Source organism: Apiospora phragmitis (genome assembly GCF_038363925.1).
Source record: "Apiospora phragmitis strain CBS 135458 chromosome Unknown utg000010l:1.0-9815664.0:1.0-9183399.0, whole genome shotgun sequence".
NCBI lineage: Eukaryota > Fungi > Ascomycota > Sordariomycetes > Amphisphaeriales > Apiosporaceae > Apiospora > Apiospora phragmitis.
In genome coordinates, this window is record NW_027117409.1 from 3,463,406 (window position 1) to 3,475,734 (window position 12,329).

At 55.1% G+C, this 12,329-nt stretch overlaps 4 protein-coding genes across 4 annotated transcripts; 3 read left to right on the top strand and 1 right to left on the bottom strand.

Annotated features, from left to right (window-relative positions):
- Nucleotides 1-94: 94 nt before the first annotated feature.
- Nucleotides 95-1,783, top strand: PG994_010849 (F-box domain protein; the record flags this gene model as incomplete). The annotated part of the gene is made up of 1 exon (XM_066862258.1): nt 95-1,783. The coding sequence occupies one exon, from the start codon at nt 95-97 to the stop codon at nt 1,781-1,783; it is 1,689 nt and encodes a 562-aa protein (XP_066711368.1).
- A 900-nt stretch (nt 1,784-2,683) lies between these two features.
- On the top strand, nt 2,684-4,214 carry PG994_010850 (histidine acid phosphatase; the record flags this gene model as incomplete). Its single annotated transcript, XM_066862259.1, has 2 exons — nt 2,684-3,323; nt 3,412-4,214. 2 exons carry the CDS (start codon nt 2,684-2,686, stop codon nt 4,212-4,214), a joined length of 1,443 nt encoding a protein of 480 aa, XP_066711369.1.
- Nucleotides 4,215-4,595: 381 nt separating this feature from the next.
- Nucleotides 4,596-6,668, bottom strand: PG994_010851 (uncharacterized protein; the record flags this gene model as incomplete). The annotated part of the gene is made up of 7 exons (XM_066862260.1): nt 4,596-4,666; nt 4,765-4,932; nt 5,031-5,705; nt 5,729-5,876; nt 5,961-6,386; nt 6,462-6,559; nt 6,623-6,668. 7 exons carry the CDS (start codon nt 6,666-6,668, stop codon nt 4,596-4,598), a joined length of 1,632 nt encoding a protein of 543 aa, XP_066711370.1.
- A 1,477-nt stretch (nt 6,669-8,145) lies between these two features.
- PG994_010852 (uncharacterized protein) lies at nt 8,146-8,773 on the top strand (the record flags this gene model as incomplete). Its single annotated transcript, XM_066862261.1, has 2 exons — nt 8,146-8,232; nt 8,402-8,773. The coding sequence occupies 2 exons, from the start codon at nt 8,146-8,148 to the stop codon at nt 8,771-8,773; spliced, it is 459 nt and encodes a 152-aa protein (XP_066711371.1).
- Between the last annotated feature and the right edge of the window lie 3,556 nt (nt 8,774-12,329).

The following is a 12,329-nucleotide window of genomic DNA, read 5'->3' on the forward strand; positions in this document are numbered from 1 at the left end:
TTCCCGACTCCAACACCCTCTGCTGACCTCATCGGCTTGCCCAGAATTGACCTAGTTTGTTGCATATACAGAGACAGCCAGGCAGCCAACAATCATGGCAGTAGACATAGCTGCAAGAAATGGGCATGCAGCTTCATGTTCTACTGCTACCCTTTCAAAAGACCTCACGGATTTACCCCAGGATGTCTTTTTGCTCATCATCACCTACCTGTCCTCCCGGAACAGTGTCGCCTGTCGCAGCATAAGCCGCGCCTGGCACGATGCCTTTACATCCGAAGATGCATCGTTACTTTTGCTACGGTGGCATTTCCCCAGGTCCAGGGAAACCCGGGTCCTGGGTTCGGGTGCCAGGCGAGAGTCCGCGGCGGCTGTGTTCGCCAAGGTGGCTCGGCGTTACCACCATCTCCGACAGGCCAAGCCGCGCCTCATCGAGAAGATTGACGTGGTCCAGGAAACGACTCACCCAGACTTGCATCGAGGGGTCGCGCCGTGGGACCGCATCCTGCGACGGAACGACAACAAGGCCATCTTCCAGTACAGCGACCCCACCTGGTGCATGGATGATGGGCTTCTCATCTACCCCGGCCTCGACGGCGGGCAGTACGTCGCATACGACCTAGAGACGCAGCGGAGATTTCACGTCCCCTTTGACAACACGGACAAAATCGTCAGGCGAGTGCGGCTGGCTTGTGGCGTTTTGATCATCGAATGGTGTGAGCGGGAACCCTACCATCGACTGAACGAGCGCGAGGTCGTCCGGACCTTTGCCACGGCGTACGACGTGCAGCGGGCCCAGTCCCGGTCGTCTTCGCGGTCCCCGAAGTTGGCCATCGTGCGCTCGTCTTCGGACTCGTCGGCCTGGAACATCTTCTTTCGCTCCGAGTGGAGGATCCACTTCCTGGGTCTCCCACTGAACGCGACGGACCGCTTCTTCTCTACGCACAACAATACACATTACGCACTCTACATATGGCAGCCGCACCGCTCGCCCTGGGGCGATGATGACCCAATAGAGCAGCTCGCGGTCTGGAACATCTCGTTTCCCTCGGCCTACCGGCCCTCGCTGGACCCGACTGGCACGAAGAAGCCAGATGCCGACTTGGGCCCCTCGGTTATCCGGCGGCTTACGTGGCGAGAGCTGGAGACCATAGGCCTTCGCCAACGGCACACCCCGGCTATTCGGGAACTGGCTCTGGACGAAGACAATATCTACATACATGAAGAGGAGCACCGCTGGCTCGCCGGCACGCAGTCGTCCATCTTTCCTCCGCGGCACCATACCGTGCGCTGCACCGGTCTTCCCCTCGTCGGGTTTGGTCCCATCTGGTACGATGAGTGCTGTGGCGATGGCGACGTCCACATGTCGTTCTGCCCTCGGTCCGGGTCAGCGGCCGGGCTGTCCTTTGCCGACGATGCGGACGCGCATGCGGACAATGCGGCCGTCTCGATGCTTCCATCTTCCTCGTACAGCAGAAGTACCTGGCCGGGATACGCACCTTGCTGGCGACATGAGGAGTTCCCCTACCTGACCGTCAGCGACATGAAGGACGCGCTGGCCGGTGTCCGGGTCGTGTCCAGGCAGTGCTTCATGGTCGAGGCACTGTCTGTCTTTGTCATGCCGCGGATCAGTGTCGAGAACGAGGACGCCGATGACGAGAACCCAGAGGCCCGGTTCGCCGACGAGATGTGGACCGAGCTCATGGGCAAAGGGCGAATATACGGCGACGAGCGGTGGGTCGTTGGAGAGGACGCAGAGGGCAGGATTACTATCGTCCGCTTCTGATATACCTTGGCCGCACTGTTTTTGCTTGGCAGAGTGAAATATTGATGTGACAAATGGCCATACTTCTATCTACCTACTTGTATGGGACAGTGACTTGAGGCTGGGATTTCTTCCGACACCAACTCAATCCCAACTACTATTACAACCCACCATACGCTGTACGAAGAAGGGCCTCATGACGCACAAGAGTACGTATCACAAAAGAAATTGTTGCTGATGCAGGACATGTTCACCACCCGGTGATTCGTCGGCATCTTGGACGTAGCAAAATTGTTGCCTTGACGAGAATCGGGTTTTCTGGCTGAATAACACCGCATATAAAGGCCGAGCTTGGATAGTATACGGCGAGTGGTGACGTGAACCGACAAGGTCGACAAGCACCTCCCCCACTTATAGGCCTCCGCCGGCTTGCTGGGCTAACGAGATCGAGAAGTCGGGACTCTGTGTGGATTCGTCGAGTCGCATCCCATTGGCAGAGGCCTCGTTACCATGCAGGCCTATCCATTCAAGCTTTTCCACAAGAGCGCCCACCTCCACCGAGTCCGTTATCGCTCGAGACCGATCCCGAGCGGGATCCTGCGTGCAACAGCTCTCGATTGGTGCGGTGCAGTAGAGGAATGGCCTTGGTCGCGGGGTCGGTCGAATTTTTACTGGTGCAGATGCAAGTTATATAATATATTGCTTATCAGCGAAAGAACTGGGGGGTCTCGGTGGTCTCTTGCGGAGATACAGAACTCGATCTGATTAGTAGCCATCGTGGATTCTATTATTTAATCGAGTCGGGTCGAAAATTGGCATTAGTTGTTCATCGCCCGCTATCACCACCACCGGTTGAGTTTTTGTAGATACTCACTCAAGCATCAGAACTTGGACCGTCGCAGTTTGTCGCCCATTTCCACCATGGCATTGAAGCTCACTCTGATGGCCTTGGCCTCTCTGCCGCTCGCGCAGAGCGAGACGGTGCTGGGTGTCTACATTTTCCACCGCCACGGAGACCGCACGCCCAAGTCTTACCCGCCGGCCAACCTGACCTCTCTGGGTGCTGAGGAGGTCCTTCTGTCTGGCACCTACTACCGTAACCGGTACATCGCCTCGGACGCCAGCTCGCCCATCGCGGGGTTGAGCCACGACATCGCCGTGCAGTCCCAGGTCAGCGTCACGGTGCCCGACGACGCCGTCCTGCACAACTCGGCCCAGGTCTTCGTGCAGGGCCTCTACCCGCCCGTCGGCCGCCTCTCGGCCCAGGAGCTCGCCAACGGCACCTCGGTCGAGGCGCCCCTCGGCGGCTACCAGTACGTCCCCGTCAAGGCCGCGTCATCGTCCTCGGGCTCCTCGAGCACCCGGGCCGACGCCGAGAACAACGAGTGGCTCCAGGGCGGCAGCGGCTGCGGCAACGCCATGGTCAGCTCCAACAACTACTTCGCCTCCAGCGAGTACCAGAAGACGTACAGCGACTCCAAGGCTTTCTACCAGAGCCTGCTGCCCGTCATTAGCGGCACTTTCGATGCCGCCGAGGCCAACTTCAAGAACGGCTACACGAGTAAGTCTAAAAAGTTTCTCTCTTATCCCTATCTGGGGCTCCTCGTTGTTCGTTACGTTTAGTAGCAGTTACTAACAACCCCCCTCAGTCTTTGACTTGATTAATGTGGCCAGGATCCACAACAAGACGATTCCCTCGTCGGACCTCCTCACGCCGGAGACCGTCGCCGAGGTCCAGAACCTGGCCAATATCCACGAGTGGAACCTGGCCTACAACGAGACGGAGCCGATCCGCGCCATTGCCGGCTCCGTCCTGGCCGGCCAGATCCTGCAGCAGCTTCAATCCACCCTGGACAGCAAGAGCAAGTCGCCGCTGGACATCCAGTTCGGCGCCTACGCCAGCTTTTCGTCCTTCTTTGGTCTGGCGCAGCTGCAGAAGCTGTCGGCCGACTTCACCGGCATCGTCGACTACGCCTCGTCCATGGCCTTCGAGCTCGTCACCAACTCCACCTCTTCGCCTGTGTCCAAGGATGACGTCTCGGTCCGCTTCCTCTTCTCCAACGGCACCGCCGGCGCCGTCGGGAACGTCCCCGTGGCTTACCCGCTCTTCGGCCGTTCCGAGATCCTGCTGCCCTGGTCCGTCTTCGCCGACGAGATGAACAAGTTCGCTATCGGCGACACGAAGAGCTGGTGCACCGCCTGCGGCAACTCGACGGGCCAGTGCGCTCAGTATGCCTCCTCAGGCGACAATGGCTCTGCTACCGCGGCCTCAAAGTCCGGCAACGGCATTTCCACCGCTGTTGCCGGTGTCATTGGCGCTCTGGTCACGCTTGTCGTCATCCTGGGCATCGAGGGCCTGGTCTACGTCCTGGCGGGTCTGCGCCTCGTCAAGAAGTCCTCACTGGCGGCTCAGGCTACCAAGGTCGAGGTTCCGGGGGCTTCTAAGGCCTAGAATTGCGTGTCCACCACCCGCCTCGGCTAAGCTTGACTCTGCTGCAGCTTCCAGCTCGGCGAGAAGTCGAGAATAAAAAGTCGGGAATCTGGAGGCGAGTTGTTAAGCTTTGAATTACATTACGAGTAATGATTTACGTTCTCTAGTTCCTGTCACTATTCAAACGATTATCAGCATTTGGAGGGTTATTATTAGCATTAGCAGCTACCGAACTGGGAATCTGATCCTATTTCAGGAGACTTCAAAGTATATATCGTAGTAAGCCATCACGTAGCGAGTGTGTTTGTTGTATGGCCGTGGTAAATTGTTCCCATTTTGACAACATTATCCAAGAAATCAAAAGTCATCTCTGCGTCATCATCGTCAGCGTTGCATCAGACATCAACGTAGACCAGTCATGGCCAAGATATCATGCCTATAGAAAAAGGCGCGATTCCTTTTCCCGTAGATATCTATAATCATTCGGAGCTATTAGCAACTCACGTTCTCTTTATTTGAATCTCGGCAAAAGACGGTGGCTGTCAAATATCACGAGGGGGAAAATACTCACACATTGGGATACTCGTCAAACAAATAACGACCTGAACCGACGCGAGAGCGTAGAAGACTGGCTCCGTACCACCCTGCACCAGCCAGTCGTACGCCTTGAAGGTGAGTCCGAAACTGAAGAAGTTTTTAAAAATGATGAGGCAAGTGAAGCCCTCAATAGCCAGATCGCCTATACATAGCACCGCAGTATTAGCAATTGGAAAATCAATACTCATGGCCTATAAATACAATTCCTCAGCACGAAAAAGGGGATCCTGTGTAACTTACGATACGCATCAACAATGTACAGCGAGCTCGCCACGGCGCCAATGACCATTCCGCAGACCTCACAGGCAAAGAACATGATGGGCACGACATAATGATAAGGGCCCTGGCTGGTGATGGCAAAGCCGTAGAGGCCCATGCAGCCGAAGATGAACTGAGGGATGACGAGGAAGATGCGGAATTCGGGCTCGTAGACGCCGCCATTGCGCTTTGTGAGCCAGGTGGCGCTCCAGTCGGCGAGGCCGCCGGCGATGGCAAAGCCCATGATGGCTCCTACGAAGGGCCCCACGTAGGCGTAGCCCGTCTCGACCTCGCTCCACCAGCGCGGCGGGCCCAGGAAGACGGCGGCGAGGATGACGCCGATGAAGACGGTCCAGCCGATCATGGTGCCCTGGATCAGGCAGGCCCACAGGAAGGCGGGCTGGGCGAACAGAGGAAACGGCCGGAAGAGCAGCTTGAAGAAGCTCTCGTCCGTCTTGCGGCCATCAAAAAGCGCAAGGGACTCCGTGTATGGCTTCTTGGGCCGGGAAGAAGCAGTCGACACCGCAGAGCCAACCTCGATTGCGGTCGTCTGGGAGTACGGCCCCGCATCCTTCTCGGGTTCATCCTGGGAGGTGCTTTCGTGCCCCGAGTCTGCAGCCATGTCCGTGTTGAGCCGGGTGTCCCGGCGAAGAAGGTCTCGGGGCAAAGGAAGATGACACCGAACAAGGAGACGGCGGTGAAGATGGCCACGAGGTAGAAAGTCCACGACCAGCCGATAGTGTGCGTGATCTTACCGACTACGACGGGGGTAAAGAAGGCACCGCCAAACACAGCCAAGTTGGTAAATGCCATGCGCACACCTCGTTGCTGTTGCACACATACGTTAGTACCAGGACGACCTTCCTCCGCTTTTCCCACATCCACATAGGAATATAGTCGATCTAAACTTACATGCACAAAGTATAAGTCACCAACAGCCGCGTTGACCAGGGACTCAAACGGTGCAGTGCCGACGCCCTGGATGATACGCGCCCAGAGCAGACTCGTGTAGTTCTTGCCCGCGGCGCCGCCCCAAGCGCTTGAGAAGATCAAGATGATGGTGCCGATGATGAACAGGTGCCGCTTGCCCCAGATGCGGCCCGAGGACACGAAGAAGATGGCGGCGAAGCCGACTCCAAGCAGGTAGTAGCCCGTCAGTAGGGCGACGTAGGTGAAGTTCATGTTGAACCAGACGGACAGGGTCAGCGTGTTGGCAGCGAGGATGGGGCCGAGCGCCGTGGCGAAGATGGCCGTCATGGACAGCACGAAGGTAATGAGATCGCGCTGCCACAGCGGCCAGTTTAAGGGGTCGTCAGGGTCATCAGACGGTTGCGGATGCTATACCCAAGTGACACACAAATATCAGGAACCGATTCCAATATATAGATAGATGCCGGGGATAGGTATACTCACGAGTATGATGCCATTCTTATCACATTTGAGGCCCCGCGTTTCCGGGGCGGTGTTGATTGTCCGCGGCCGTTCTGGGTCGTCATAGTACCGCGTAGTGCCTTGCGAGAGTTAGTTTAACAAACAGTATGCTTCGATATGGTTAGAGGCGGGCACCAACTCACCAGGCACATGCTCCATGGCCCTGGACTCAAGAATTCCGAGACCCATGCTGAAAGCCAGTTGTCCTCACTTCTTAAGATCAAAATACGTGTTGGATTATCTGCGTGACAAACACATTACCGGCAACGCCCAACGGCTCGTGCGGCGACTCTGTAATAAGTAGTCGGAATATACAGGATGAAGCTGTTGACGCAATCGATAGCAGACATTGGGGGGTCAGTGCCGCGGTTGGAGACCAAAAGAATAACGTTTTCCAGCAGATGAGGGGAATGTTTCTAAGCGGCAAGGGTCTAACCTATCGGAAAGCTCCAGGTCATTGGTCGGGTCCCTAGGAGAGTAATAACGGGTGTTGCTGTTTGCTGTTCTGGGGGGGGGGGTTCCCTGGTTTGATATATGTACATTCCCAGCTGAGTTTTATTGAAAGCAATGTCACACACTATCCCTCATGCCACGAGGCCAGACCCATGGCTGGTTTCATTAGATTGACCGATTACTTCTGCCTGCCATACTACATAATGTACTTGTTATGTGTACTTCGTTACGTACCATGCCACACGTGCTTTCCGCGCAGCCCGCGGATCCTCCCACAACGAAGTGAAAAGGGGAAGAAAGAGATGATGAAGAAACTGGAGCAAAACGCGCGTATTCGTATGTTAAGTATTTCTGCAGGATCTCGGAATGAGTTGACCATCGTACGGCCATCAGCCTTGGGTAAGGTTATTGCCATTCGACGTCGCACACATACCATACGTCGTACTCAGCTTACACCACTTACGACTACCACCTCACCCGTCCAGAGGGGACGCGCTAGGCCAAACCGCACTTGACTTACGTTCAAGTCTAAAATGCGGGAACATCCCTTGGATGCTGCGATGTGGTAGGCCCAGGTCGGCCAGAGGTCCCACTTTCCTTGCGCAAAGATCTGGGGGAGCAGCGGTAGCTCGAGTAGTACGAGTAGTACGAGTAGGTTTAGTGCGAGTACCTGCCATGTTATGCCAGGGCCAGCCTTGTCCTCTAGGGTTAGGTAATCTAACATTGAACATATCCTGCTTGGAGCAAACCGTAGAGAAACTCTGATTGATTGGGATGGAATATTGACGGCATAATCCGCCCCTTTGCAAGAAGAAAAAAAGAAGAAAAAGAATTGAAGCATCCATCAATGCCATTTGCACGGATTCCTGAGCGGGTTGGCGCCCAATTAGCCTTAACCCGCTCCCCTGAGTCCCTGACATGCAAGTTGGAGCCGGCAGCTTGGCGGGCTGGCCTGCCAATCACATTATTGGTCGTTGGAGTCGACAGTTGAAGAGGAGAGGATAATAAGAGCAATAGGTCGATCTGGACCGACTTCCTCCTCTCCTCGTACGTCGTAGCCGTCATCGTTCTACTTTTCCCTTCCTCTCCTCGGCTGTTCGACTGCCTGTGATCTCATCCATTTATTTAATACACACTCTCTCAGCCTCTGACCGAACAAACTGCGACAATCTAACACATACCAGTGCTGTGATACCGCATAACAGTAGCAGCTATGAAGGTCACCACCGTCAGTATTGCCGCCTTCGCGGGCCTAGCGGCCGCCCAGCAATCAGGACTCGGCTCCCTGCCCGAATGTTCGGTAAGCCCGCCCCTTCATTCCCTTCGTGTTCGATCTCGTACCTGCCTCAATCATAAAATCAAAGATGAACGACGAACCGACGGCAGTTATTACTCTTTTAGCTTTGAGCTGGCATGAATCGAGCAACGGCCTAACATGACTGACGGACTGACCACGTGCACTTCCACAGAAAGGCTGCCTGAACAACTTCGTCTCCGGGTCGGGCCAGCAGATCGGCGGGTGCCCCGCCACCGACGCCAAGTGCATCTGCGCCAAGAAGGAGTTCATCGACGGCATCTCCTGCTGCGTGTCCGACGCTTGCAACAAGGCCGACCAGGACGCCTCCATCCAGTTCGCCTCCACCTTCTGCGGCACCCTGGGCGTCCAGGTCCCCAACGTCGTGAGCTGCCCCTCCAAGTCGGCTTCGGCCAACGCGCCCAGCAACACGGCCCCCGCCGCGGCGTCGCCCACGCCCCCTAAGAGCGCGGCCGGCACGGTGGTCGCGGGGGCCGCAGGCGCCGCCGGCTGGGCGGGGTTTGCCGCCGCGTTGGCTTTCTTGTAGTAGTCGTGTACGAGTGGTTGGGCGGAGGAGACTGGAGGGTAGTAGAGGATTTCCCCTCGTGTTGTTGGATACTATCAGGCTCTGGTCAATAATAGCCTAGGAGAAACATGGGGCACACCTGGGTGACCGCTGTTTGCCAACAGCTGGGACATGTCGTTGGTTACGTCTGTGGCTATGTCCCGAAGGAAAGGCAGCATTTGTGTGCACATGTATCTATGTACGTCGTAATATTAATGTTCAAAGGCCCGGGGTACTAGTTCAAGTCGTTATTCGGTGCTCCGCCCTATGCTCCGCCACTAAAACCTGTCACTTGTCACGGGTATAAGTGCGGTGCCGTTCCGAACGCTACCATGACGTTACTTGCTGGTCGGAAGCTTAGTGAGAAGTCCCCGTACGCCTCCTCTACTAGTGAGCGCATGAGAGGAGAAATGTCCGGGTAATCTAATCATATTCATGTGATAATGGGTGTTATATACAATGTCACTTAGACGCCAGGCGGGCCCCCTCGGCGCTTAGTTTAGGTAGGCGAACAAGCTTGTGTGAGAGGCCCCCCTCAGCCCCTCCCTCCTTAGCTCATTTTGGCTACCAGCTCGGGGAGCCTGGAGGGAGTAAGGAAGGCCGTCATGCTGCCCACTGCATGTCTGCTAAGATCCAAAGTGGGACACACAGGGGCGGGCGGACGGAGGGGTTTCGCATAACGTGATGAGGACGAGGCGAAAACGGCCCGCTTGGGGGTTCATCTGAAGGAGAGAGAATGGAGAATATGAGATGTGATATCTTTCTCGACGTGCATACTGTATCTCTCTCTGGAGTGCAAAGCCGATGTGCACATGGGTATTCCCCATAAGACGGCGACGGGGCCTGACGGAAGCGATGCTGCAGATCCTCTCTTGCGACATCCGGCAGCCGTTAATCCTGCTTCTGACTGACCATATATACCTACTACATATATATATAGTAGGTAGATTATACAAAAGCATACATCAATGCAATGCAATGCAATACAATGCAATACAATGCAATACAATGCAATAGATGCAGGCGACTTGGCATGTGTATAGGTGAGAGCTTATGACATGTGTATCCTTATTCCTCTTCATTCTGCTCCTCCATTTGCTCCTCCTCCTCCTCAATCCCACTTATCTTGTTTGGGGCCCCTAACGGCCCCCTCCTGAACATCAAAGCGTTTTGCGCATGAGCCGGCGTGATGAACTTCACCTTTTGGAGCCCCACGTTGTGTCGTGAGAAATCGCCGAGCAACTGTTAATGTTCGTCTTGGACGTCCCCGATTTCCCCAGCTTCGTTGGACACGTCAAGATTAAGTTTCCAAGGCGAAGCAGCAGCTCCTTTGCCGAAGAACATGTTGTTGGGATTATGCTTGGACAATGATACTTGCGAGGCCACTAGGCAGCTGAGTGAATCATTACATAATGTAAACACAATACTTATCAAACATGTCATGGGCCGCACGTTTGCATACCAGCCCATCTGAGCGCGCCTGTCGGCAGTGGCATTCGGCATAGGATTCCGGAGCTCGTTCGCATGTTGAAATGATAAGGGACCCTCCCTATTCGGTGAGGAAGACCCTGTTGTTATTAATCATCACCCAAGAAAATGCCTTAATAAGATTCAATAGGTCACTGCGACGTGTGATCGGACCTGCTCGGGCCCTATGCCAGAGTCCAGACTTCCACGGTGACTTGGCCTGACAAGGATGACAGCTAAGGCTAAGGGAATACACATTGTCTGTCACCCTGGTCAGGCCGTACTCATTTACAGCTTCGTCAGGATTTCGAGGAGAGGAAGAAAAAAAGGTCGAAGATTGGGCAATAAGCCACGGTACGTCCCGCCGACTCGCCGCCGGCCAGAAGGGTTCTCCAGCATCAGCCAAGACCGTTGATCACATGAGAGAAGGAACCGGTGCATTGGGTTTCGAAATATTCGTATGTAGTAAAAAGGGAAACACAGGCCGGGCAAGGGAAATGTGACTTCGCCTGTCAACGTTTCGGCCTCGTTGAAACCTTCAGGTCGACGTAGCCCCAGAATTGTCGATCACAAACCTTGGCAGTTTCCCGAAATCCCCGGTATCCTTGGCCCTTAGCCCTTGGCCCTTGGGACCCGGCACTGCCTGGGTTCGCGTCGGTGCTGTGGTCCCCCGCGCCGGGGGGGGGGGGTGTGATGGCATTCGTCGGTGACGGGTAAAACGAACAGACGATTGGCTCTCAATAAGAGAGCTATTATCCTGTTATTGACGCCTGACCATTCTACTGTGCCCACTGTGCCGCATAGCATAGTGCGCCGACTTGGATGGGAGGCACGATAGCTGGGCCAATGAGCGCATGTGACGAGGCGTTTGCTGCGTTAATTAGAGTGAGTAGACGGACATGGGGATGGCTCGGCCGGGGCCCGTCCTTTGGAAAGAACCAGTTTTTAAGAATGAAAAGGGTAACCGGGTAGCACAGCACCCAGGGAGATCAGATGTTGCTTTCTGGCTGCATCTCGAAACAAGTGAGGCTCGCTTAAGATATCAGAAAGGAGCAGGAAGAAAAAATACTGTAGGACTGTACTGTGTTGGTGGTTAGTGGAGGGAGATGCATTGGAAATGAGGCTCAAGCTACATACCTACATGTATGTATCCCACTGTGATGAACCACACCAGGGGGATTTGGTGTGATTGGTTACATAGTCACTGTCACTGTCACGACCTAGCCCGATCGATCGAACCAGGTACAACGTACGTACTCGGTATCCTGTGCAGAATTGGGATTCCAACCTTGCCTATTACTACTGACTGAGACTGTGTCCAATCGGCTTCGGTTTCAAAGCAAGCCTGGGTAAGGTAGGTAGGGTAACAGCAGCATCGGCTACCGTGCAACAGCCACTGCACGGTAACAGACCCGAAATGCGCCGTCCGTTGAACCAGTCGTCTGCCAGGCCCCCCTCCCCGATGCGATGCCACATAGCACGTCCATCGCAACCCGGAAAAGGCAGTCATCGCCTGCACTGCTTATAGCGCCTTCTATACTCCGTACCCGCCCAAGGCTTGTCGGATTCATGCGGACTGCAGCCTCAATCGCTCGAAGCAGGTTATCATCGCCCATCGACAACTCGCTGCCTCTCCTGTCGGAAACGAAAGTGCCTACGCTAATCCATCCAGCACTAGGCTGTGTGGACTGTGGGGTTGTGACCTGACCAGTCGGGGCGCCGGGTGTCTGAGTGTCCTTGTCTCCTAACCGTAGTCTAGTGCCCGCCCCGGACCCAAATCATCACCAAATGACAGGTAATCATCATATGTACAGCTCGCAAACCCCATGTCAGAAACTGGGAATTGCTTTGCCTTTTCAAATCACCAGGGGTCACAGGGATCTATGGATATAAATGAAGTGCCAGATCTTGAACAGCAGCAGCTGGCTGCTGCCTGCTATTTCCGTAACCGAGAACCCTGAGGGCCCAGATTCGATGTGCCACTCTGCGACAAGACGACCAGACAGAAACCAAGATTGATGTTTGCTGAGGTATTGAGCGAACCCGGTCGGTCGTTGCGATCCATTCAATT